At 63.2% G+C, this 24,992-nt stretch overlaps 2 protein-coding genes across 2 annotated transcripts in view; both read left to right on the top strand.

Moving 5' to 3' along the window:
* The window catches only part of PXDN (peroxidasin), a 69,648-nt gene extending 62,920 nt beyond the window's left edge, over positions 1–6,728 (top strand). Inside the window, 4 exon segments of the mRNA XM_047744274.1 lie at positions 1,608–1,728; positions 1,834–1,966; positions 4,078–4,191; positions 4,748–6,728. Coding sequence (XP_047600230.1) covers positions 1,608–1,728; positions 1,834–1,966; positions 4,078–4,191; positions 4,748–4,867 — 488 coding nt within the window. The 3' untranslated portion in view covers positions 4,868–6,728.
* A 6,363-nt stretch (positions 6,729–13,091) lies between these two features.
* Positions 13,092–20,308, top strand: LOC125108456 (uncharacterized). Its single transcript, XM_047744275.1, has 2 exons — positions 13,092–14,179; positions 14,503–20,308. The coding sequence occupies exon 2, from the start codon at positions 16,178–16,180 to the stop codon at positions 17,159–17,161; it is 984 nt and encodes a 327-aa protein (XP_047600231.1). The 5' UTR covers positions 13,092–14,179; positions 14,503–16,177; the 3' UTR covers positions 17,162–20,308.
* The last annotated feature ends 4,684 nt before the right edge of the window (positions 20,309–24,992 follow it).

Genomic DNA, 24,992 nt, shown 5'->3' with positions numbered 1-24,992 from the left:
GGAGCCCCGGGCGTGAGGCTCGCGCAGGAGAGCCCAGAGAAGCGGCACCCGGGTGGGCAGTTTCTCTTTCTTGTACCAAAGTTAGAAGTTGCCCTTTGTGGGGATTGATGGGGCACGTGCGCGCACACACAGACACAGTTTTGAAATAATTGCATTAATTTTAAAATAGTACAAAGTATCTTTGTATTTCATCAGACTCACAGTTGTTAAAGTTTCGTCCGGCGTTACTGTCCTCTCTCACCCCGTGATACGGCCGTCTGTGAGCACGCGTGTGCACACGTGTATGCTATGCGTGCATCCGTGTGTCTGCGTGGACATGCATGTGTGCGTCATGAAGGAACACGCCACATTTTCCTAAACCAGCCGAGGAAGTCGCAGGCGGCGTGCCACTCCCCTCAGTGACTTGGGTGGGGGGGGCGGGATCGGGGGAGGGCGGACGCTCACTGAGCACTTCCCGCGGGGGGTTTCGTGCCGAGCCCCGTGGCCCCCACTTTCCGCAGCAGGTGCGGAGCTGCCTTCCTCCAGACCCACGGTGGACTCTCCCAGCCAGCTTTTCTCCGCTCGGACCCAGGCTCGTGTCCCGGGCACAGGCGCGGATGGGGCAGGCTGTGTCCTCCCGGGGCTGCTTCAGGAGGCGCGCGGTGCCGCACGTCCCACCACCGTGACCTGGACGCGGGGGATGGGGCTGGAACGTGGATTCACATTTGCCCGACGGGGCGGCTGTGAGGACGGGCACGTTTCTGGGTTTGGAAGATGGAGGCCGTTCTCTCTGACGTGAGCTCCTTCTGCCTCCCCGGGGGGCGCGTGGCCTGTGAGCCGGGGCCCCACTGGGGGCGAGCGCTCGGGTGGCAGTGTTGCCCAGGCCTCCTGGGTCCGGTGCGTTACGCCGTGAACCTGCCTCAGGGTTGGAGTTTTGGGCTGTGGGTCCAGGTCTGAGCGGGAAGATGCGTGTTCCGGCACTAAAGCAAATCGCAGAGCGTTCGGCGGTCTTACCTCTGGCCTTCGCCTCCCAAGGTGGTCGCGGGCCCGCTAGGCCAGGGCGGGGGACAGCAGCCTGTTTTTGTACTTTCTCTCCGAGGGTTTCCACCGCCGCTCTGCATGCCTCAGCGCCTGGGAAGGGCCGTGTGTAGCCTCTGCCACCTTCCCGGCCAGGCCTGTCCTGGGCAGATGGGACGCGGCGTGAAGCCGAGCGTTTGTGCAATGGGGTAGTCGTGGGCAGGCGGGAGGGACCTGAAGAGAGCAGGCCCTGGAGGTGAACGAGGGACAAGGGGGCACGGGCGTGTGTACGGTGCCCCTGTGAGCATGGCGCCCGGGCCGCGGAGGGCAGTGATGCCGTGGTGGGAAGCCAGCGCGGGATTGAAAGGACGGGGGTGTGGTGCGTTCATGGAGGAGGAGGCAGTCCTGTCTGTTGGCGGGGAGCCCAGGCGAGGCTGGGGGGCTGCTGGGCCAAGAGGATGCGGTGCCGAGGCCAAGACTTGCCCATGGAGGGAGGAGGCCTGCCATGAGGTCGCGGCTTGTGTCATCGACGTGCCGGTGATGTTTCTCAGGATGTGCCCTGCGTCTCCTGAGCCAGAGCCGACCGCTCACACCCCGCACACTCGTTTCAGACTGCAGGACCAGGGGACAGTTCAACGCCTTTTCACACCACTTCCGAGGCAGGCGATCGCTGGGGTTCAGCTACCAGGAGGACGAGCCCGTTGGGGAAGCAGGCCCCGGGGGGACACCGAGGTATGGCTGTCCCTGAGGCAGGGTCCTAGGCTCTGGGCAGGGGCGCCTGCGGCCACATGTGACATGCTGAGGTCTGTTGGTGGCTTCTCCTTCTCCCCCATGCAGCATCGGGAAACACAGAAAGCACCCAGGAAATGCCACAGCCCCCTCCCGCGAGCACCCACAGATGCCAGGGACGAACGACTTCAAGGACTTCGTTCAGGAAATGCAGAAGACCATCACAGACCTCAGAGAGCAGGTAACTGTCCCTGCACGTCCCGTCCCGCACCACAGACGGCGTTCTTGCTCCCGAGGCCCTCCCGTGCGAAGTCGGCTCCAGCTCCCCAACCGGGAGCCTCCTGTTTGGGCGGCTCTTCTCTTGTGGTCTGTCCCCGGCCCGGCCATAGGGGGCTGCACTCCGGTGGCCGGTGAGCACTCACTGTGGGCTGTCCGCAGGCACCACTGTGACGGCTGCAGGGTCCCTGGAGCCGCCGTTGACATCGTAGGTCAGGAGGGGCTGAGGGTTGGGGCCACAGAGAATTCAGACCTCAGTTCTATTCCAGAGCCGTTTCTCCAGGAGTGTCGCTCTAACCCTTGTCCCCAGGGAGGGGTCAGCAGGCATTCTGTGGTCTGGTCCCCCAGATTGGGGGGGGGCACCAGCATCGGCACCTTCTCCAAGGAGGAGCTCTGGTCTCAGCGGACGGCCTGCAGGTGTGTGAGTGCAGAGAGACGGGAGGCCCGGTGGGCACCAGGCAGAGGGCGGGGTTCGTGGCACCAGGAGAGAAGCCCCTCGACCCTCACCTACAGCCAGAGACACGGCCAGGCTGTGAGGCACAGGGCCTCCTGGGGACTCAGCCCTAGACAGGTGGGTGCTGTGGGTCCTAGAGACGGTCACTCCAGGCCAGCTGGCTGGACCGGTGACCACGAGGTGTGCACAGGTGAGTGGCGTGCAGAAAGGAGGGGTCACACTCTGCAGATGGGTCAGTGGAAGCAGAGACAGGAAGGGGGACGGGTGGCCCTGAGGCCAGCCAGCTGCCTGTCCTCTCCGACCCCTCCTTCTGCATCTGTTGGCCCCGCCCTCTGTGCCCACTGGTCCCACCCTCTGCACCCATGGGCCCTGCCCCTGTGCCCACCAGCCTCCCCCGCCGCACACACCTGTGACTCCATCTGTGGCTTCTCCCAGCTCCGGGACGGAATTATGCCGGTGTGCATCCCCTCCCACTGCGTACCCCGAACTCCAGGGCAGGGCCGCTGGATGCTGAGAGATGCGGACAGAACCTCTGCCCTCACTGTCCCTCCTAGCGGGGGCGGGGACAGCGTTCGCGGGCGACTCTGACTCTGCAGGGCTAGGCCTGGTTCACGCAGATGTGCTCCCGCCCTTGATTTCTGGGGAGACGCTGGGTGAGGTCTGTCCTTGCAGCTTCCGGCTGGAAATCCTGTCCGCAGCCACCGAAGACAGCCCCCCACTGCCCCAGCAGCCTTGCCTGGCCCATGGCTGCTGCCCATGCGGCCTCGGGGGTCCTCCTTCCTTCACGACTTGGAAGACAGCTCTGAGGTCTGGGGACGCCAAGATCTGTGCGAACGAGGGCCCGAGTGCAGGAGGCAGCTCCCTTCAGAGCCGCCGCTGAGACTCGCCCACGCCCAGGCCCAGGGCGGACGGCACTCGGGCCGCCGGGCCGCAGGGTGAGGTGGCCTGGACCAGGGAGGCCGTGTGGTTGCGCAGCCTGGAGGCCGGGCGGTGACCAGCACGCTGTCACACGGGGTAGATGGAGACCGTTACCTGCCAGGAGCACGCGGGGTTTCTGCGTGTTGAATCCAATCTCCGCACCCTGACCTTGACCAGAGCAGACCTCCCAGCAGGTGCTCCCTGGAGCAGCCGCACCCGGTCGTGTCCGTTCTCTGTGCGGGTCGCGAGGTTTGGTTTCTTCAGCGGAGACCCCGCTCTAGGACCAGTAGATGAGGTGGGCGTCCTGCGGGCTGCCGGACCCTCCACGGCACAGCAAGAAGCATGTCCAGCCGCGCAGCCGCTGTCCGAGTCGGCAGCCGCAGCAGGGGTGGAGGAGGGTCGCCCTGGGACGCCCGTGGCTCGGGATGGTGACCGGTCGGGGCTGTCTGTGTCTGGGAGTCTCTGTCAGGACGTTCCTGCACGGTCCCGTGGGAGCCTCTCCCATCCCCTCCGTGTTTCTGTTCTTTCTCCGGAGCTGCTGTACGCCGCAGCCCTTGTCCCTTGATGTCCGACGCGGCAAGGCTCACCCAGGGTTGTCCCAGAGGTCTCAGGACCTGAAGCATCCTCGCTGGGCAGGAGGTGGCGGCACCACAGAGCTCAGACCTTCCCCCCAGCGAGCGAGGCACATGTTTGCTTCGCTGCAGATTAAGAGGCTGGAGTTGCGCCTCAGCTCCACGGACTGCGCGGACGCGGACGGGGGCCCTCACGCCAATGGCGCCAAGTGGAGGCGGGACGCGTGCTCTGTCTGCGAGTGCCGGGTGCGTCTGGGGCTCTGCCGTGGGCAGCTGGGCACGGGCGGTGCTCTGAGGTGGGGGGCCCCTCTCGGGAGGCGCTCTAACCCCTGGAGCTCTGCTCGCGGTGGGCCTGCACACCCCCGGCCCAGGCTGCCTCAGGGTGTTTGCACCAGTGAGGCGGGTGGGCCTGCCAGGTGGTTCTCGGTCCCCAGAGAAAGGGGACGGAGGTGCCGTGGTGGCCACATCGGCCATGGTGTCCAGACGTGTTTGGTGACGCGGGGACAGGAAGGGGTGTCCCTTGTGGGTGTCCCTACTTTGCCCCCTGGTGGACATCCCAGATGTAAATCTGGGGGCTGTGCTGAGCTGGTATGGGGTCCTGAGCTCTCCAGGGCAGGTGGGCAATGGGGGTGGGGCGGGAGCACGGGGGGTGGGCAGCTGTGGGTCAGCGGGGGCGTCGGCTGCAGTACAGACTGCACCGAGGGGCCCAGACCGGTCACGGTCGGAGGGGCCGACAGGCAGGGGGTGAGGCACAGGCCACGTGCTCCAGGAAGTGACAGGTCCTTGTGCCCTTCTCTCCCAGGACGGGCAGGTCACCTGCTTCGTGGAGGCCTGCCCGCCTGCCGACTGCCCAGCGCCTGTGAGAGCCCGTGGGGCCTGCTGTCCAGTCTGCCCGAGAGATGGCCCGGGGAGGAAGCCTTAGGCTCGGCGAGGCCTTCGGGGCCCTCCACGTGTCCTTGAGACCGACGGCCGGCACAGGGCGTGCGGACGGGAGGGACCCCCTCCGTCTCAGCAGAGCACAAGTGCTCAGAGCAGAGCATTCACAGAGGAGAAACCACGGACACGTGTCCTGACTTCACGTTAGATTCTCAGGTCTTTATTTAATGTTTTTGATGAAATATTGGTGCTACTATTAAATTGCACAGTTAAGTCATTTAGGCTCCTAAATTCACTTCCCTGGATACCATCATTTCTTCTCAACCAAAAGTGAGCCCCACTTGGTTCTACACCTGGAGCTTGCCGACGAGCCCCCGCCCCACCCCCGCCGCCAGCCCCGCAGCCAGGGCACGTCCCGGAGCCGCCAGAAGGACGCACGCCGCGCTGGGAAGGGAAGAGCGGCGCGTGGCCGACAGACAGACTCGCAGGAGAGCCGGGGTGACGGTCTGGGTGGTGGGTGCCAGCGTGTCGTCCCTGAACGGACGGCCCTGCTCACCCGCGGCTTCCAGCGGCTCGCCCGCGAGAGTGAGATGAAGCCACGTGCAGAAAGGCAGAAACAGGCTGGTTTTCACTAGCACTCGTGTGACGCTGCCCGGCGTGGGCCAGATGTGAAGCCCGTTCCTGCCGAAGGCCGGGCGCGCGCCGGTGGCCCGCGACACACACTGGGCTCTGGTCCCAGCCGAGCGCTGCGGACTTCTCCGCGCCGAGGGACTTCCTACGTTCAGGTCGTGTGAGTGCCTTAAAGAAACAACACCGACCCCTTTACCTCATTTGTATTTTTGAAATGCACGACGTTGTGTGAGATTTTGCGCACGTTCTAGGTGTCGGGAACGGCAGAAAATCACTTCCCACTACACAAAAGTTGTCTTAGAGTTCAGAGAAAAGCAACCATCGTACCTCATGGTCTCGCTCTTCGTAATCGACCAGCAGCCTCCTCCTTGTTCTAGACACGAAGTAATGCGTGTCCTGAGGAGCGTGCACAGACGCGAGGCCCCCACGCGACCCCCAAGGACGCAGGTGGTCCCAGTATGTGGTGGCCAGTCCAGGGTGGGGCGCTGTGGGCTGGCCGTCACCCTGGAGGCCTGGAGGCAGGTCTCCGGGGGTTGGGCATGTGGTGGGCCGGTTCAGAGCCCAGTCTGGCCCGGCGCGGGCCTCGTTCCGGAAGCAGGAGACCCCAGGCTCTGACCGGGCTGCCGCGACCACGGGGTGGGGCGAGCACTCCCGTCGTGCGTGTCCACAGTGGTTTTAAACACGGCCAACCTGATTCCCTGGCCTCGGGACGCCAAGTGGCAAATACCAGCTTGTGTCTCGCGGGGCATGGGGCGTCTTTGGGGATATCGAGTCACCTTTGACCACCAAACCTTAGAGCCGTTTCTGCCTGCAAGAGAGTGGATAACCGCGCGCCCAGCGTGGTGGTTAGGAGAGCTGCTCAGGCGTCAGGGGACGGGGCGGCGCCCATGCCCCCGGGTCTGCCGTTCACAGGTGGCCATGTGTCCTTGCCACAGACGCACACGCACGCGGGTCAGGATGTGGGGTGGGACTGCGCCCTCGGCGGGGTGGGGAGGGCTGTCTGCGACTCACGGTGAGGGTGTGTGACTGCGGCAGGAGCGTCGGGCCCCTGGTCTCATTGCACCACAGTGTCTGAGCTGCGGGCAGGGCCCCAAGGGACCCTCTGCGGCCACTGCGGGGGGATCACCGCCTCGCGAAGCGAATGTACATATTTATTTACTTTCTGACTGTAGCCCACAGCCAAGTGCCTTCTGTGTTCATTGTAATCAGTTCATTACCAAAGAAACGTTTGCATTATGTACCGATGCTGTCAGTTCAAATAAATGGGCCACGTTTTCCAACGGGGACTGGCGTTCTTCTTCCGTCAAGCCTGTCATCGGGGCGACCGCTTGCTGGCCCCCAGTGGCCGACAGCAGGTGGGGAAGGGGGCAGCTCCTGGAGAAAGCCAGACTGCTCCGGGCACTGTGTCCTGGACAAATGTGAGACGGGAGAAGCCAGGAGAAAGGACAAGAGGGCTGTTAACGCGGGCTCTGAACTGCAGGCAGCCTGGATGCTCTCACGGGGCCGAGGGGCTGGGTCTGGATGGGGGGACTGGGGTCTCAGGTGAGCCTGTAGCAGCTGCCCCTGTCTCCGGGCACATCGTGCTGTGGACGAGGATGTGTCCTTGTCAGAGGGACTGTGTCGCTGCAGCAGACATGTGCTGTGGCAGGGACAGGTCCCGTGACGGGAGGGTCCCCCGAGGGACCATGCCGCGGGGCCGAGGGGACACCCGTCCCTGCTCTGGGCTCTGGGTGCAGGGGAGCAGAGGATGCCGCTCCAAGGGGAACTGGAGGGAATTGGGGCATCTTCACGAGGCCGAGAGAAAGTCACTACCGTGGACAGAATCATCATGAGAAGAACATTTGAGATCCTGAGAAAAATTAAATGAGTTTCTTAAATTGCCAAATTGCTTCAAAATCTGACACTTGACCTGCTTGCGCGCCGAGTTTCCGGAGCAGCGGCGCCTCGTCTGCTGCTGCGGCGCCTCGTCTGCTGCTGTGGCGGGGTGTCCCTTTGGTCTCGGTGCCGCACACCTACAGGCGGGCCTCCCTCTCGGGGACGCGGGGAGCTTGAAGGCACCTGTTTTCCACTCGTGCGGGGTTCAGCCAGCTTTCCGCAGACGCGTGTCATGCCATGTGCTTCGTGTGATACCGGAGATTATCCATTCCGCTTAAGCTTGACTGTTTCAAGGTTGTCGTGAACTGAAGCCTGGGGGGCACGTGTCCAAGTAGAGCCACGACACTGTGTCGGCTGAAGGTCGCTAGGACTCTGGGTGGGGTGCCCTGCACCCGCCTGGCCTCAGTCCCCCTCGCTGGAGACGAGCACCCGGGCCGTGTGCCGGCCTCACCTGGGATGGCAGCCCCTGGAAGGACCGGCAGTGGGTCTGGGGTGGGTGGGTGGGGGGAGGAGCTCTCCTCGCTCCTGCTCTGAGCAGGCACAATGATGGGCATCACCAAGACCCCTTCCCCAGGAGGAGCAGGACGGAGCGGGGCCCACAGTCCAGTCCTCTGCGCTAGAGGAGCCTTGAGCCATGCGCAGGACCCAGGAAGGGTTCGGTTCATGGGGGCCCTGCAGCTCCGCCCAGAGACAGCCGGCGCGGCCCCGTCAGAGCTGGGCGTGGGGGGGCAGGGAACGGGCGCCTCTTCCTACTTCACGGGAAAGTGACCGTCTGCCTTTTGCTCTTAAGAGCTGTGAGGAAGGTCTAGAAACATTTCACACCTGCTTCCTGTGTGCAGAATTACACACCAGGTGACCCAAATATTTGTGTTTTATTTGCCAAGAGACTCACCAGAAGCATGTAGTGAACTCAGCGAATGTGGTTTTGATGTATTTCATGTTTAGGAAAAAACGTTTCTGCCGTGGAGACTGAGTTTCGGGAAGTCCTGCGGTTTGCAGGTTTTGTTCTGCGGCTCGCCCCTGCTGACTTCCCGTGGCGGAGGCTGAGACAGGAGGCGGACCGTCTGGGCACACGGCGGGTGCTCTGGCCGGCAGAGCCTCATCCTGTGGGTGCAGACGGGCACGTGGCCCCTGTGGTGGGGGACACTGTGCCGGGACTCCAGAGGGTGCAGAGCAGGTGGGGGACTCTGGATGCGGTCCCTGCCCTTGGTGCCACCAGCAGAGGGGCTGAGCCGCGGGCCCTGCACGTTCCCCACTTTCCTGTTCCCCTCCTCCAGGCTGTCCCCCAAGCGCTCTCTGACATCACGGCGCTGGTGACAATGGCCCTGACCAGGTGGCATTCTGGCTCTTCGACTGTTCAGTGCTCGTTTTATGCTCGATCCTCAAGTCCTGCTTTCGAGGGCATTTGTGTTCAGGGAGACGAGCATCCTCCCGCCCCAAACCGTGAGGCATTGGCCTTGGGGTGGCATGTTTGATTCTAGAAGGCTCTGCAGACTCCAGTGGTGCCTGTGTTCATGTTTGTGGGATCTGTTGAGAGTAACTCGGCTTCTGTCTGCTGTTTTGGTGTCTGGTTTCCTTGTGCAGAGCCAGGCGTCCCCATCGGCCTTGGTTCCTGTCATAAGCGTGTCTCGGCCTTCACACGGCCGTCGCAAAGTCACGTTTTTTCCGCGATGATTCCTGACAGCCGGTCAAGGGCCGTTCTGCCGGGAAGCCACATTTTCCAGGAGAAACTTCATCCGCTGGCTTGGTGGGACTGCGGAGGGAAGGAAACACCTCACGGCCCGAGTCGTCTGTGCTGACCCCGAGGTTTGGGACCATTCCTTGTGGGGCCATTTTTCTCAGAGCTTTGGGAGACAGAAAGAACCGGAATCCAACTTCCATCATTCTTTGTCCTTTTCCAACGTCGATCTTCATAAATGGAGCGGGAAAACGTTGCTTTCAAAGTGTCAGCCGAAACCAAGTTCCCCGCGGGTGGTTCGAGCCTCGGCTCTGAGCCCCGAGTCATGAAGCCGCGTGACGACATTGTTAGATGCTTCTCAGATTACCCACATCTTCCAGCGCAAATGGATTTTCATATTGTCTTGTCCTCAGTCAGCAAAACGATCAGGACAGACACACAGACTCTTTGCCGAATGACTTGTGAGCAGCTGCTCTCCGAGGAGACATGGACTCCATTCGCCACTGTCATGCTGTGTCACGAGCGGGCCCGGTGACCAGACGCTGGCGTGCTCGTGCCCCAGCGGGCACACAGCATGAGCTGGACCGTCCTCCTGGCCCCTGCCTGGACACTGCTGCCCCGGGTTCCGTCATGTTTTCACACAAACCGGAGAGGGTGTAGACGGTGGAGCTGTCCTCACTCCATTTGCCGTGCAAAGTGTCGCTGAGAAGCTCCCCACCTTGACCCCCAACATCTGGATGCAGGAGCCCAACGGGGGTTCCCCGTCCCACAGGGGCCCGAAACTGCTCCTGAGAGACGGAGCACCTGCTCCAGGATGAGCCCCTGGTTCCTGCCGGCCACCTGCCCCAGCCTCCTCCGTGGCCTCCAGACACCCGTTCCCATGTCTGTCGGCCCCGCTCCCCGTCCCTGTTCCGTGAAGGGGTCTCCTGTCCCTACACCGCCTGCCACGTTGGTCCGCAGTGGCCCGCCACCGGGTCGGGTTGCGAGGGCAGGGTCGTGCTCTGCTGCTCACCGCCGGTCTCCGCGGCCCGTCTCATGGGCACGGCCCGTAGGTCCCCAGTGGGCTCACGGCTCGGTGCCCACACCGTCTTACCTTGGCCGCCACGGAGTACCGGGTACTCGGGAATCCTTGCTGACCCCGCCCCTCATTGGCAGTGGTCCCCGTACCTCTCAGCACAAGGGTCCCCACCTGTGGGCAGATGATAACAGAGTGTTTCCATTTTTGCAAATAACTTGTCTGAAGACGTGGGATTCAGGTGAGCGTCTGGCTGCAGTCACTCGCTCCTGGCTCCCAGGTTCCACAGCCCCTCAGGCTGTCGAGTGACCCGGCTGGTGCTGCTTGTGTGACAGGAACACAGTTAGGGTCAGTGAGAAACAGAAACGTGTGGCCTGTCGGAGAACAGCACCCCCAGACCTGTTGAGTCTACACCGCAGGCGGCCGTCCTGCAGGGAGAACGTGGTCCGAGCCCCTCGGGTGCGGCCGTGTGACGAGTTACCTGCGAGGTTCCCGGGGAAGCCAGCTCCGACGGCAACTCCGTGGCTGCTCCCACCTGGGGCTGTCGTTCTCGCGAGCCATCAGCCGGGCTCTGGTCGGGGCGAGCGGACACAGCACCGGCCTCAGTCGGCGGATGGGCCATCAGCACGCCCCCGGTCCAGCACCCCGCTGGCTGCCTTCCCTGCTGTGCATGTTCAGCGGCTCGCTGGGCGCCTGCTCTGTGGCCAGCTCTGCGGGGCTGCAGGCGGGAGTGGGCAGAGGGACGGTGTGGACACAGGACCAGGCCAGGTGTGATGGCCACGAGGACCGAGGTCCCCCGACTGCGTGGTGTGACCTCTTCACGGAGACCCACACGGCCAGCTCCTCGCCCATCGGTGGCCATCACACACGCGCACCGCGTCAGCCATGTGACGGACGGGATCAGGTCCGACAGGTGCCCCGTGGTGACGTGTGCGGTGCCCTTTGCTTCCCAGAGCCCCATCTGTGGTGGGAGGGCAGACGCACCGTCCCTGTGTCAGCGACGAAGAGCGGCTTGTGTGTCCGCAGGCACCCAGGCAGAGCCACAGGCCCTATCCAGAGCGCCTGCCTCAGTTTCCCCACAAGCCGGCACTGGAGGGAAACGTGCATCTCAGACCCCTGTTGCTGGGAAGCGGTTCCTGTGGGACGGACCGTCTGGGGGCCTGGACCTGAAGCGCCCCACCCCGGTGAGGGACGTGCAGCTGGCGCTCCAGGTGCCAGGACTTCAGTGTGGACGGGGGGCGGTGCAGAGCCGGCAGTTAGCAGGAGGGTAGGGGCATCCCGGCAAGGAGGGGGGCAGGGCATTTGCTTGTTTTTCGGGCCTGTCCACCCCACGGCACGCTCAGCCCCATAAGCAAATGACTGAGCCACGTGTCTCCCCTTCAGGTCTCACGGGGCACCAATAGTTTCTTCTGAGAACAGGGAGGAGGGCCGGGCCACCAGCAACTGTGAGCTTGGCTGTAAGTCGCTGGCCCCAGGTCCCAGAGCGCGCGGGTGACGTCACCTGCAGGTGTGGGTCCCGGGGGCTCGAGGGGTCGGTGGGTTTGTGGTCGAAGGCAGACCCCCCCCGGAAGGTGGGCCTTGACCAGCCCGCGGCTGCCCCCGGCGGTGTGCCCACATCGTTGCTGGCTGTCTCTGTTGGGTGCAGACCCAGGCTCTGGGATCACGGTGGAGCCGTGCCCGGGTCCCCCTACGCACGCGTGGGCCCACCGGCAGGTGTCTCGCGAGCGGGACTGAGGAGCCCACCCTTGGTCTTACCCACCCCATGAACGCGGTGCTGGAGAAGGGAAGCGACCACAGTCACGGCTCCCATTCACAGGTAGGATGTCAGGTATGCGGAGACGGCGATCCCGGACCAAATGCCCCATGACCTGTAAGTGTGGGGGCGGCGGGATTAGGGGGAAGTGCTCTCGGCCGGAAGGCGCTGGGCCGCGGCTGACTCGCCTGGGGGAGCACTGAATTAGGGGACCCCACACGGGGAACCCAGACACATGGGGGTGGTGGTGTGGATGGTGCGTCGCAAGCCTGGTCTCCTGCTTGACCCCTTCAGAAAGCCAGTGACCTTGAGGGTTAGTGAAAATGCTCGTTTTGGTGGGTGCTGTGCTTTGAGAGGGAATTTGCCTGGTCGTCCGAAATTGTCTGCAGGCCCGGCCCGCCGAACACTATGGAGCCATCCTGCTGCCAGCCTTCCGCTGGGAGGCTGGACTCTGGAGCCGTCCCTGGCCCAGGAGGGGACGTGTCCCTCGTGCACACAGGGCAGCCGGTCTTCCATGCGGCACCCTCCAGGGTCACGCCGGGGTGGACACCATTGGACCCCGGTCAGACACTGAGCACGGGTCCAAGGGCCGGCCGCTGTCGTGCGCGCTGTGGGCTGACCACACCTGGCCGGCGTGTTTGGGCAGGAAGGCAGCCAGTGGGGGAGCGCGGCCCCAGTGGGGGAGGGTGCCGCGTGCAGCCAGCCGCCCCACCCCATCTGGGCCCGCCCTGCCGCACCACCCTGTCCTCGGGGCTCCCCAGGTTCTGTGTCCTGACGCGGAGCTCTCGTTCCTGGCCCTTGGTGTCTCTCGCTGGGTGACAGACTCCCGGGACCGTGGCCCTTGCTACTACCTTGCCTCCAGCAGAACCGCAGCCGAGATGCGGGATAAGTCACGGTGCCATCGGGGCTGCTGCTCTGTGCCGACAGAGTGGGGAGGTCATGGAGGACAGGCTGCACAGACACTGGGGGCCCTTTGTGGCGTCGCCGTCTGCCCCACAGCACCCCCCATAGGCTGCTTGCATGAGGCAGACACGCAGTATCAGATCGCTTCTGGGATTTTCGGGATCACATGTGCAGAGCCCGTGTGCCTGTGGTTGGGGTTCGTCTTCCCAACGGCAGTGAGTGGGCGTCGTGCTCATGCTCCGTGGGGCGGACGTGTGGTCGGTCACAGAAGGAAGGAGGAGCACGTCCATTCCTGGCAGGGTGGGGTGTGACGCTCGTGGATCGAGGTTTGGTACGAAGTCCTCTCTCTGACGGGTTTCTGGACCGAAGTTTGCATTTTACTTACGCATCCCGCTAATTTGTGCGGCTGCAGACTCAGCAACGGAAGCGACCTGGATGTTGAAATCAGTTCACCTCTGCGGAGACACTAGGTCCAGGGGAGACGTGGGGCTCCGGCGTCCCATGGCCCCTCATGGCGTCTGTCCTAATGAGAAGTTAGGGCCCGGCATGGTCCCCCGTGCACACAGTGCTCTCCCTGTAGGTGAAGATGTCACGGTGTCGTTTGCTGGGATTCCCCACATCCAAGGGGCCACGAATCCGTCCGGCCAGACCAATTCCCTCACTGCAGGGAGCGGAGCCCGCAGACCCCCTGGCACACAGCCCTGAAGGGCCCCCAGCTGGGCAGCAGGTGGAAGGAAGGCCAGTGATGTGGCCGATTCAGACAGCGGCTTTGAGGTGCCTTCACTTTCTGTTTGGGTCAGTGACCCCCCCCTGAGGCCCCCAAGCTGGGGCTGGCCCTCCTCGCTCTCATGGGGCCCGGAAAGGTGACCAGACCAGGGATCACCTTGCAGGCCAAGTGGTGACACCAGCTCCACGAGGGGAAGGGCCAGTGGCAGGCACGGGCTGCCTAGGACACCTCGCTCAGATTCTGCCTGGGACACCCCCCAGACCAAGGAACCCCCCCCTTGTTAGACCTGAAGGGCCCCCAGCTGTCCAGCACCTCCTTCCCCCGGGCTGTAAATCAGGGACATCTGCTTTCCTCACTGCATAGTTTCCGTCTTCCTGGGAACACTTTGTCTCTGCCACGTGAGCATAGGGACTGGACGCCATCCAGCTCCTCCCTGCGGCCCTCCGCCCTCCCCCTGCAGCGGGGGCCCCGGGACCCCGAGAGCAAGCCCCGGCCTTCTCTGCCTAACACCGGACCCCCAGCCCCCAGGGCGGGATGCCTCGCAGGCCTGAGGGCAGGGGCCGGGTCTGAGCATTCTGGCGGGCGCGTGTGCGTGTGAAGGGGTCCACGCCGGCCCCTCGCTCCCCTGCTGCTGGGCTGTGCGGCCCTGGGGCACGGGGCAGCTGTGTCCTTCGCTACCACAAATGTTGACCGAGCCCTGCCTGAGGCCCCAGGTGCTGGAAGGCACTGCCCCTCACCCCCAGAGGAGCACAGGCCCTGCGGCAGATGGTGCCAGAGGTGAGCAGGGGCCCAGGGGCCCGGTGATGGGCCGGGGAGGGGGTGGGGCTGGGCTGAGCCTAGGAAGAGAGGCCTGCTGGGGGCGGGGCCAGGAGAGGAGCCTCCCACCAGGCGTGGAGGAGGGGCTGGTGGGGCCTGGGCATGAGGCAGGCCCAAAAGAACCCCCGTGAGGGTTGAGGAAACTAGAGCTGTGGGAAGCGGTCCTCGGGCAGTGGGAGGGGCAGGCCTGTGGGCTCCCCAGCCACTGGGTCCATTCCCATTGGCGTCAGCCTCCAGCAAGGGGCTGGGGATCTGTCCATGGGGTCTCCCGCTGTCCCCCACAGACCGCCCACATGGCTGGAGCCCCTTCAGGCGTCAGGGACAGTCTAGGGACGCAGGAAGAACCCCGCCCCCTGCCACTAAGGCCAACTTCAGTAGGACTGATTTTTTAAATTCAGCCGTGTTTTTGAGGAAAGACAAAGTGCGAGAGGTAGGGCTGCCATCCATGGAAAGGTGGCCGCGGGGCAGCCCCTGCCGGGTCTGTCGGAATCATCAGCTTCTCTGCAGACCTGCGCCCTGAGCCAGAGGAGGCCCGTCCTCACGGCGCAGGAGGCGCCAGGCGGCTGGTCGTGCTCGAGGAGCTGTGGCCCCGGGGGTCGTGCAGAGGTGCCCACCATGCCGCGTCTCAGGGGTTGTGCTGGGTGGGAATCCCGCGCATTTGACCCCATTGTGTCCGACTCGCAGGAAAGGTGCAGGAACACCGAACGACGTTTGTCGGGCACCCGGTCGCCGCTGGCCACGTGACCTCGCACGCCTGCTATTTGAGCCTGAACCTTTTTCTCGTTCATCTTCTGTAGCCTTTAACGTGACATCTGCCTTGGGGACAATTTCCAGTGGGTCTGACCCAACCGAAAGGTGTTTCCTCCAGATTTGCCAGGAGTATCCTGCATGGAAATCTGATTTCCTGGAATTATTACTCAGTCTTCCTCAGTGATCTGAATTGCCCATTAAGCAGGAGTGGATGTCTCCGTTCCTGTCAAGTTCTGGAATCTTCCAGCCGGGCCGTCTCTGTCAGGAAGGCTTGCGTGAGCTCTGGGAAGTGCTTGTGTTTGGTGACGGAAGGAGCACTTTGGGCCTAGAATTAATCCGGGAACCACCCACGTGGGCTGTTCGGGCCAGTTCTAGGTGCTTCTGGGTCTTATCAGGGGGCATCTCCCTCCCTCCCCAGATATGCCTCCGGTCACCATCGCTCTCCCAGCCCCGAGACCTGTCAGGTGGCAGCAGAAATTTCTGGGGACCAGACGAGAGGGTGCTGCCCTCTTGTCCCGAGGCCGCCCACACGCAAGCAGGCCAGACCCTTTTCTCATCAGCCATGAGCCATGTCCCACATCCTGCGGCTCACTGACCAGCTAGATGGGGCCTGGGCTCCGTGTGGCATCGTCCAAAGCCACGTTTCCGCGCGGGGAGCGGGGGCAGTGACATCTGGCATGGCCGCGCGGATGGCTCCCTGAGGTGTTTCTCCAACCCAGACCCGTCCCCTGAGCTCAGGTCTTGTCGTGCACCGCCATCCCCCAGAGAGTGTCCCTCCCCAGCCACAGGCCACCTCTGTCACCTGCCGCCCACCCTGAGTTCTAAAGTGAGGCTCGGGCACTTGTGGGGTGAACGTTTGGTCCTGGGACAGCAAGCGCATCACCCGCCCGGCACTGAGGTTGCCCTGGGTCCAGCTGGCCCTGGGTCTTGTGGGTCAGTTTCCCACGGGTGGTCTCGGGCTGGCCCCTGGAGCTGCCATCCCGACGGTCCCCCCACCCCGAGCAGCGTGTCCCGAGCTGCACCCCACCCGCGGTCACACGAGGGGTGCTGCGCGGCCTGCAAAGGTGCTTCCTGTGCCTGGCGGGGTCGAGCCCAGGGTGGCAAATGCACGACTCGGCAAGTCCCTCCAGACGCGGCTCCGTCACGTAGCCTGGCCCCCGGCGTCCCACGGGCCTACGTCCGTGCGGACGGGACAGAGCCGCGGTGATCATGGGGCCTGTCGCCCCGGGGACACTGACGTGCCTGCGGACCCTGGCAGTGGCTTCAGCTGACGGTGGGCAGCAGGCAGCTGTGGGCACAGGGGCTGGTGGACCGCCAACGCTGCCCACCGCAGCCGCACAGTGTCCTGGTCGGGAGCTTGGGCCACGATCGGCCCGTCCCCTTAAAGCCCTGCGGGGAATCAACTCAAATGCTCCCCTGCCCTCTCGGGCTCCCCGCCCCTCACCGGCACTGCGCGACACCCTTCCTTCACCCAGAGGGGCCTGCGCCGCTCCCTCTTCCTCTGTGGCCCGGGCCGCTGACTTCCTGGGGCTCCAGGCCTGCTGTGGGCTTGGCCTGCAGCCTCGGCCCCGGAAGCCGCCAGTGCACGGGGCGCATCTCAGCTGTGCAGCCGCGTCCTTGGAGAAGGCTCCCCCGACCTCCACATCCCAGAGCCCCTTCCTGCGGCTGCGGCTGCGGCTGGCCTCCCTGTTCCTGACCTCAGGGCACGGCTGTCACCCTGAAAGGATCCCAGAGCCCTTTGCTTACTGTTGTTGCAGTGGTGACTGGGTTCAGCAGCTGAGTTCCCAGCGAGGGTGGAAAATTACAACAGGAAACCTAGATACGAGGCCCTTTCCACAGACAGGGAATTGTTTTTCCCTCCTAAGTGGGGAGCAGGGCTCTCAGGGTGGCTTGTGGGGCTCCTGCCATTGTTCGTTCATTCCAAGCAGCAGGAAGAACATAGGTCCAGGAGCAAAGCTTTGTCCCGAGACTTGCCAGAGAAATCCCCCACCCACGCCCCTGCCCTGGTCACAAGGCGTAGGACGCGGCGGCCCTGAGGACACAGCACTGAGTGCGGAGGCATCCCCCTGTCTGCCCGCAGTGCTTGTTCAAGCGTTGGGGAAAGAGGAGGCACTGCTTGGGGGCCGTGGGTCACGGGCCACCCCCACCCCAAGTGGCTCCGGGCCACGGGTACAGGACGGAGGGTCATCTTGACAGACTCCCCAGTGCCACACACACCCTGGGGAGGTAGGTTGGCGGCTGCCTGGGTGCCTGCTGGACAAGGCTGCGTCGGTGTCCCCTGCAGCTGCTCCCACAATGGCGTGGGCAGGGCAGGCCCACTCAGCAGGATTGGATTTGGGGCTGGTCCCCCGGATGGTGGCCGGACGGCTGCCTCCCACGGGGGCACCGCCCAGGGTTGCTACCTTGGGCAGCATGAGAGCCTCATGGCTTCTCGGGACTCAGAGCCCCGTGCTTTTGCCTCGGGGCCGAGGCTCCCTGGTCTGAGTGCGTCCGTGGGAGCCTGTCCCGTCCCGCCCATCAGAGCTTGGCTGCCAGGCAGTCAGCTGTATGGCTGGCCTGGAGGCATCTGGGAAGCAGCTCTGTGTCCTCTGCCTGGCCTGGGAGAGGAGCCCATCATGGGAATGGAAGGTCATGTCCTCTTCTGGATGCCCTGTTCCTTCCCACCGGGTGGCAGCCGCCTTCAACCCTGCCACGCACCAGACACGGTCACTCGAACCGCACGGCATCCCTCCCAGGGAGCGGAGACGGTCAGAGGACCAGGGCTTGGGGCCGTGGCTGCAGCCACTGGATGGGACGAGCGTCCGTGAGGAGCGCTTGGGGGTGGGGGCATCTCCACCTGTGGCGGGGACCTGGTGTCCCTCTTGCGGAACCTGCCAGGTAGTGACACATCTGTCTCCGCCCAGGCAGGAGGCGGAAATGGTCTCTGACACGTTATCGGGAGTGGAGGAGGGGTGGGCTCTGTCGCTTCTGGAACACCAACCCCCCCACCCCATGGTGCCAGCCCTGTGTCCCTGGGCCTGGGTCAGGCTGGGTGGGCCAGGTCCCCATAGTCTGGGCTGCTGGGCAGGGGTGCTTACATCTGGGGATGCTCTGAAGCCACCAGAAAAGTCAGGAGCGAGGCCAGTGCAGGACCCAGTGCCCCATGAGAGACGTGGGGACGGGCACTGGCCCACTGGAGGGGACAGCCTTTGTCTCGCCCATTTTGAGCCCAGCCACGCAGCCACAGCCGCCCCCGTGAAGAAGCCTCCCTGAACCCACGCCCAGCGAGCACAGCTTTCCATGGAGCTGAATTCTAGGTGAGTGTGGCCTCCCCTTGGATGCCTCCATGACAGGGAGCTCAACCCTCCACAGGCCTTCAACACTTGAGCTCAGCCACAAACACCTGAATGTCCATTTTTAACATTGATCCAAAATACGCTTTTCTGAAACTTCCATTCCTGGGGTCACCTGGGCTTTCACGTGTAGAATACGATGAGCCCCTCAGAACCCAGACCGTGGGCCAGGTGCAGGCTCTCCCATCACCAGCTGTAAGGGACTCCTCGATCACACACACCCCTGGGCCTTCGAGGAAGGATGGCTCTGAGGACACGGCCGCCTGTCCCTCCTCGGGGCAGATATCCTCCTCACTCGCACGCAGGCACCCACGGAGCTGAGGGCTCTCCCGGGCCGAAGAAGTCTCTGCAGACCGAGCGTCCGCAGTAAACGTCCCCAGTGCACATGAAGACGTGGGCTGGGGGGTCGCGGAGTCATCGCTGGCTGGTGCGGACGGGGGCGGGCGGCCACCCCTGCAAGCTGGAGCCTGCCTGTGGTCCTTCCACAGACGCCCTCCTGGGCGGCTCCAGGCTGAAGGTCAGCGCTTGGCTGCTGGGCAGCTTCCTGGCCGAGACCAGCCGTCCACCCAGAGGCGGGCAGCTTTGCGCCAGAGGGCCTGGGTGGGATGTCCATGTTGAAGGACAGGGTTGGAGCAGCCCCTGGCAGGGGGGCAGGCTGGGTCATCCTTCTGGGATGGGGAGAAGGGCTGGGGCCCCACTCACACGACCCCTGACCCACAGCCTTCAGCTGCTGACCCTGGGCCCGTGGAAGTGCCAGCTCGGCCCACCTCGGACCTTGTTCCTGGTCCTGTGGGGCCAGTGCTCTGCCCCCTCCCCATGACCAACCATGGGACTCAGGGGCCTCGGGAGGGAGAGGCTGGGGCCAGCAGAGCGGGAAAGGCGCTGGAGCAGAGTCCAGAGGAAGCCCAGCGCCCCTGCGACTCCTGGGAACGCGGGTCCGGGTCTGCAGACCCAACGGCCTGAGACACCACCTTGGGGTTCTTGGTCTCCCATGCAGCCGCCGCTGCTTGGGGGGTGGGTGTGGACGGGGGCGTGGACATGCCTGCTGTGGGGCGTGGCCTGGGGGAGACACACAACCCCGGGCACGGCACCCACGAGGCAGTGTCCCCTTCAAACTGAGCCCGCGGCTAAGGGCAGGGCCTGGGGCTGGGAGCCGAGGGCGCCTCTAGTTCCAGGACGGGCACCCCGGGGTCTGCGGTGTCCTGCGGAGCTGACTCGGGGTCCCGCAGATGGACGCCCGCCCTGCACACCGCCGGGCAGAGCGCACGTGTTGTCCCGGCTGCTGACACACGACACCGACCCGGCTTCGGGGTGCAGCTGCGCGTCGCGTCACGGAAAAGCAGATGCGCAGAGCCCAGCCCCGTGTTTGTGATGTGGTGAAGTTGGTGGGTTTCTCTGCTCACCTGAGGGTCGGGGAGGCCCCACCCTGGGGGGCGGCTTCTGCACCGGCTCTGGGAGTCACCAGCCTGAGGACGTGTCTCGGGTTCACCCGCAGGAAGCAGAGTCTCACTGGCTGTCTCTCCCGCGGTCTTGAAGGACTCGTCCCTCTGCCGTCGCTTCCCCACTGGAGCTCGAGTTTATTCCCGGGCTTGTCCCCTCCTGGCAGGGGCTGCAGGGGGGCCGCCGGGAGCAGGGAGGGGAGAAGCCTCCGGCTGTGTGGGCTCACGGCCCTGCCTCTGGGCCGCTCCCCCCGACCCCGTGCATGCGGCGGTTCGCGGCAGGAGGAGCCGAGTGCCACCCTGGACGTAACTAGAGGTCACCTCGACACCCCCCACTGCCACACCCGGAGCACAGGTTTATAACCAAATTTTCTGGTAAAATGTGCTTTTCCGGTTAGCGGGTCCGCCGGTCCCCCAGGTGTGAAGCGTCTCCCGTCCGGGTCAGGACTCCCCGGGTAGCGGGACGAGACGGTGTGCGGGGAGCTGTGGTGTCACTCCGCGGGGGACGTCCCTGCACCTGCGAGCACCAGGTCATCGCGGCCCACAGACTCGTGGGGCAGCTGGTCTCAAGGGGGTTGGGAACACGCCCTCGTCCAGGAGGTGCCCTGGGCTGCGGCCCTTCCTGGGCTTGGCGGGAGCGTCCCTCGCCCGCCGCACCGCCGTCTCTCCGGACGTGAAGCTGCGCCAGGAGATGCGGGGAAGCAGGGCAGCAGGCTGGTCTGAGGAAGCGTTTTGGGGTCCGCTGAGCTCCCACGGGTCACGCTGGGCACTGGGACGGCGTCCGGCTGCGGCGGACAGCCCCCGACAGAAGCACGCTGCTCCGACAACCGGGGTCCAAGCCGGGACACAAGCCTTCCGGTGACCCCGCGGGACCCCGAGATTCCAGCAGAACGACCACGGCCAGAAGTGCAGGGAGGGAGGCCTTCCGCGCCCCTCTGCTCGTCCTCGTCCCCTACGCCGACCTCAGCCTCCTGGACAAACAGCTCGGGCTTCCCCTGCCAGAAGCGTTTCCTCCAACAGAACACACCGTTTCGGGGCGGCAGACCCCAGAGCAGAAGGACTTTGGGGAATCTTCCTTGAGGTTCCAGCTAGAGCCGACTTGCAGACGTGGGCCCGCGGCTCCCCAGCTTGCAGCGTGCTGTCTGCGCAGCCCTCTGGCTGGGACACAGACCAGAGCGGGCACCAGAGGCTCCGCGCATGAGCCTTCCTCCTTGGAGCGGCCGCCGCGTGCGTGTGTGCGGGCGCAGAACCGGGACCCGGGTCTGACCTTCCCACTGATGACGCCATTCAGCTGTGGGCTCCCCTTGCACTTGGGCCGTCGGTGACCGTCCCCACGGCACCATGCGCCAGCCACATGGGCCCCCCGGGGTTGGGCCCCATTTGGGGCCCCCATGCACCATGTGGCCATGGACGCCGAAAGCGCGGGCTCAGCTTCCTCAGAAACTGCCGGGAGGTTTTCCAGACCGATTTTGCTGGTCTGCATCCCACTGGCGGCGGCAGGTCCCCAGGTCCCCGGATGTCCCCAGTTGGGGGACGCGGAATCTCAGGCGGCCTGCGCACCAGCGTGGTCATGGCCGGTCATCTGAACGCCCTCTCCCTGGGCCTGTCCTCACGTAGCCGGTTGGGTCTGTCCGACGTTCCTGGTTCCGTGCTGTTCCGCACAGCAGTCCTCCTTCAGGGACACGTGCCCCGGCCCGGCCCCTCACTCGCGCCTCTCCTTCTGGGCACCTGTCTCTTGTGCGGTTTCCGTCGAGTCCTACTTACCAACCGTCCCTTTACGGGCTTTTCCCATCCTGTTGGAGAAGTCTTGAGGACCATTAATGTATCCTCATGTGCCGTCCTCCAGAAACCTCATTCCCCCGATGTGGGGCTCGATCCGAGGACCCAGGACCCCAGATCATGACCTGAGCTGAAGGCAGACGCTTAACGAATGAGCCCCCCAGGGGCCCCTGGAAAGTAGTTTTAGGTAGAACACGCCCAAGGGAAGGTTGGCGCTTGTCCACACGCGTGCACAGCTGACCTGGCCGACCCCTGGTCAGGGGGTCGCTGCGTCTCAGTCGGGGCTGGACATGTGCGGTCCCTGAGGGGCTGCTTCACCTGGTTTCCTGCACCGAGACCACACGGTTGTGGTTCGTGTCTGGGAGTGGGGCCCGTCGGCCGTGTCCTCTTGAAGACTGTCCTGGCCGTTCTCGGTCCGGTCCCTGCCGCCCATCAGCCTGTCACTGCCTGCAAGGGAGCAGGTCTGCTAGGAGTTTGATCTGCTATTGCACCGAGTCTGTAATTCAGGGTGGGCTCCGCCGACGTGTTTAACAACATTCAATCATCTTGTTCATAAATACGAAACGTCCTACATTAACTTACGACTCCTTTCAGTGATTTTTCTAAACGTTTGACACATTTTTTGGTCAGGCATATTTCCCTTTATTGCTATTTTGTGCTACTGCAAATGTTGTTTCTTAAAAAAAATTAACTTTCTAGCCGTGTGCTCCCTGTATATGGAAATGCAGTTCAATTTCAGACACTGGTGTCCAACAACCTTGATAAATTCAGTTAGTGATCCTAATGGCTTTTAAAAAGTATTCTTTTAGGTTTCCCATATTTACGGTCTTTTCTGTCTGGAAGGCCAGCTGTGTTTGTCTGCTTCCAGTCCCCACGGCACTGGGCGCCTTGCTGGCCGCCAGCATGGCGGGTCTCTGCTGAATGGAGGCTTCCAGACAGCAAGCCCCCGATCTCCCCTGCACACAGTCGGTGCTCAGTAATTACTTGTTGCTTGAGTATTTTTTAATCTAACTATTAAACTTGGGTTTTTATCTGCCGTTTAGTACCCTTTTAGATATATTTCCCTTGCACTGTGTAATGGTACCAAATGCCCATGTGGGCTCCCGGGGTCCTCAATGCGGAGGTCATGAAGCCGGACACAGGCACGTTTTCCTGGGCTCTACTGACACTGTGTTTGTGACTCTAATGCTGAGTTCGAGGACACGGGTTAGTCCACGGCTAGTGGTGTCTTCACATGGTCCCATGTCCCCTCCCCGTTAACTGCATTTTGTGTAGGAACGCACTCGCCGATGTTATTCCTCCCTCTGGAAGCTCCACAGGCCGGGAAAGGGGTGGGGACCCGGTTCTTGAGCGAATGTCCACCCTGGGTGCGGTCCAGGAGCCGCGGGCCCTTCTCTGGCTGGTCTGGGCTGCAGTGAGCCCTCCCGCTTCGGGAGCCCCTCTGTCCGGGACCATTCGTCCTCCACCTTCCCCGCCGCCTCTGAGGTCAGGTTGTGACATGGACCGTGGAGCTCTGTACTTGTGGGCAGTTGGGTTGGCTGGTGGGGAGGGGTTGGCTGGTGGGGGGTAGGCTGACTGTGGGGGAGGGGCCGGCTGGGGGGAGGGCCTGGTGGGCTGGTGGGAGACCCACGCTCCCTTCTGACTGTCATGCACTGATGGCCGTTTGTTGTCTACACGTTTGGTCAACCAGAGGGACCACCAGCACCTGGTGACAGTGCACAGTCTTCCTCTCCTCCCTCCCCTTCCGTCTCAAGGAAAAGAAAACTCTGGAACCACGAAGTGAGTGATGCTCACTCTTCCATTAAGTCCCTTATTTCTATCTTATTATGAAATGTCCCAGGTTCTTAGGTACACCCAGGGACAGTCCCGAGCTGGAGCTCACCAGGGACGGGGGCGGTGTCTGCCGTTCCCAGGTCCCGGTGCTCTCCATGGCACGTTTCCCTCGTGACCCCTCGTGCTGTGGGCGGCTGCTTCACACTCACACGGGAGCCTACAGCCTGCGTGTCCGAGTATGCCCCAGCGAGGACCCCGTGGAGACGCCGGGGGCCCCGTGACCCTTCTCCCCTGTCCTGGCTGCAAGTTTTGGTTTATTTCCTAGTTTAAGAGTCTTAGACTCGATGTGTCTTCTAGTTTGGCAGTCCTCCACATTTGCATTATTTTAATCCTTTTTCTACTGGTTTTAATCATACTTATCAGAAAATTGAGCCTTGATTTGGGGCAGAAGTGGTTTTCCTGGTGATTTATTTCCCCAGGAACACATGTTGGCTACGCCCAGTTGGAGATGCCATGTCCATCATCTTCCCGGCAAACAGCAAAAGTCCCACGTAGAATTTCCTGTCACCGTGACTCTCTCCCCTGTGTGTCCCTGGAGTTCGGGGACGCTTCTCTCTCGGGGGCCTGTGCTTTTCCTCTGCCCATCCCCGGCTTTCCTGTGATTCTGTCACCCTGGAACTTAGCGTCCCCTCAGCTGCTTCGCATTTCGTCTCAGGGACTTTTCTAGGACAGGTGAGCTCACGGACGTCACATCTGTCTTGGGTCCCAGGGTCCCAGTGGGTTAGAATTGTGACCGGTGATGCCTTCACTTGTGTCGAGGGAAGCGTTTGGGGTACGGTCCCTGCCCCTGCCCTGCCCCTCCCTCCAGCCTGCGTCTGGGGGGCTCTGCACGTCTGCCTCCCACACGACAGGCTCACGTGTCCCCACATCCAGCACACTCTTCCCTTTCTCACGCTCTAGCCCCGCGTCGGCCTTTCTGCCCGTCTGGGCTGTGTCTCTGCTGTGATTCTACTCATTCTCTTTCTCAGGATTTCCAGGAACCTGCACTGGTTGCTCATTTCTCGGTGTTAATTCCACACACCGTCCACAAAATTAAACCAAGCCTTGCCCGGGTCTTGTCAGTGAAGCCCATAAGAGCGAGCAACCAAGAGAGCTTGGAAAGCGTGTTGTTCCCGGGGTCGTGGCCACCCCTCGCGGGGACAGTCATGGCGTCACGCTGCCAATGAGGATGCCACGCCCAGGCCCTGGCGCCCCTGTGCACACTGAGCGGAGAAAATGGAGATTTCCTCTTCCTTTGGGTGACCAAGGTCATGGTGTCCTTGTCCCCAGGAACAGACCCGTTTTTCACCAAAAAAATAGTTTTTTTCCCTAACAATTAGACACCCAAATGCCTGAGTCAGGGGACGTCACCGTGGACATGCGGCTCGGTCCACACAGGGTGCCAGTGGGCACAGGTGGTGGGAGGCGGGGTCACCCGCAGGGCTGTGAGAGCTGATGGGCAGGTGACCTGAGGAGAGCACCACAATCAGCATCTCTTTACGGGTGAACCGGGGCCTCCCGCTCATGCTGACGGACACGCACGCTCTCTCCGAAGCCGGACCTTAGGATGTCCTGTCTCATGTTGCAAAGCCCTCATCCTGACTGCCTCGGACACGCTGGGACCCTGCGGGGGACACCAGCTTCGTGGCTCACCTGAGGGCT

Source organism: Lutra lutra, chromosome 9 (assembly GCF_902655055.1).
Source record: "Lutra lutra chromosome 9, mLutLut1.2, whole genome shotgun sequence".
Classification (NCBI taxonomy): domain Eukaryota; kingdom Metazoa; phylum Chordata; class Mammalia; order Carnivora; family Mustelidae; genus Lutra; species Lutra lutra.
Note: the sequence above shows the minus strand (reverse complement) of the source record. Positions and strands in the feature narration are given on the sequence as shown.

Excerpts from the sequence above, each read along its gene's own strand:
- LOC125108456 (XM_047744275.1), top strand. The coding sequence starts at position 16,178 with ATGGGGCCTGTCGCCCCGGGGACACTGACGTGCCTGCGGACCCTGGCA.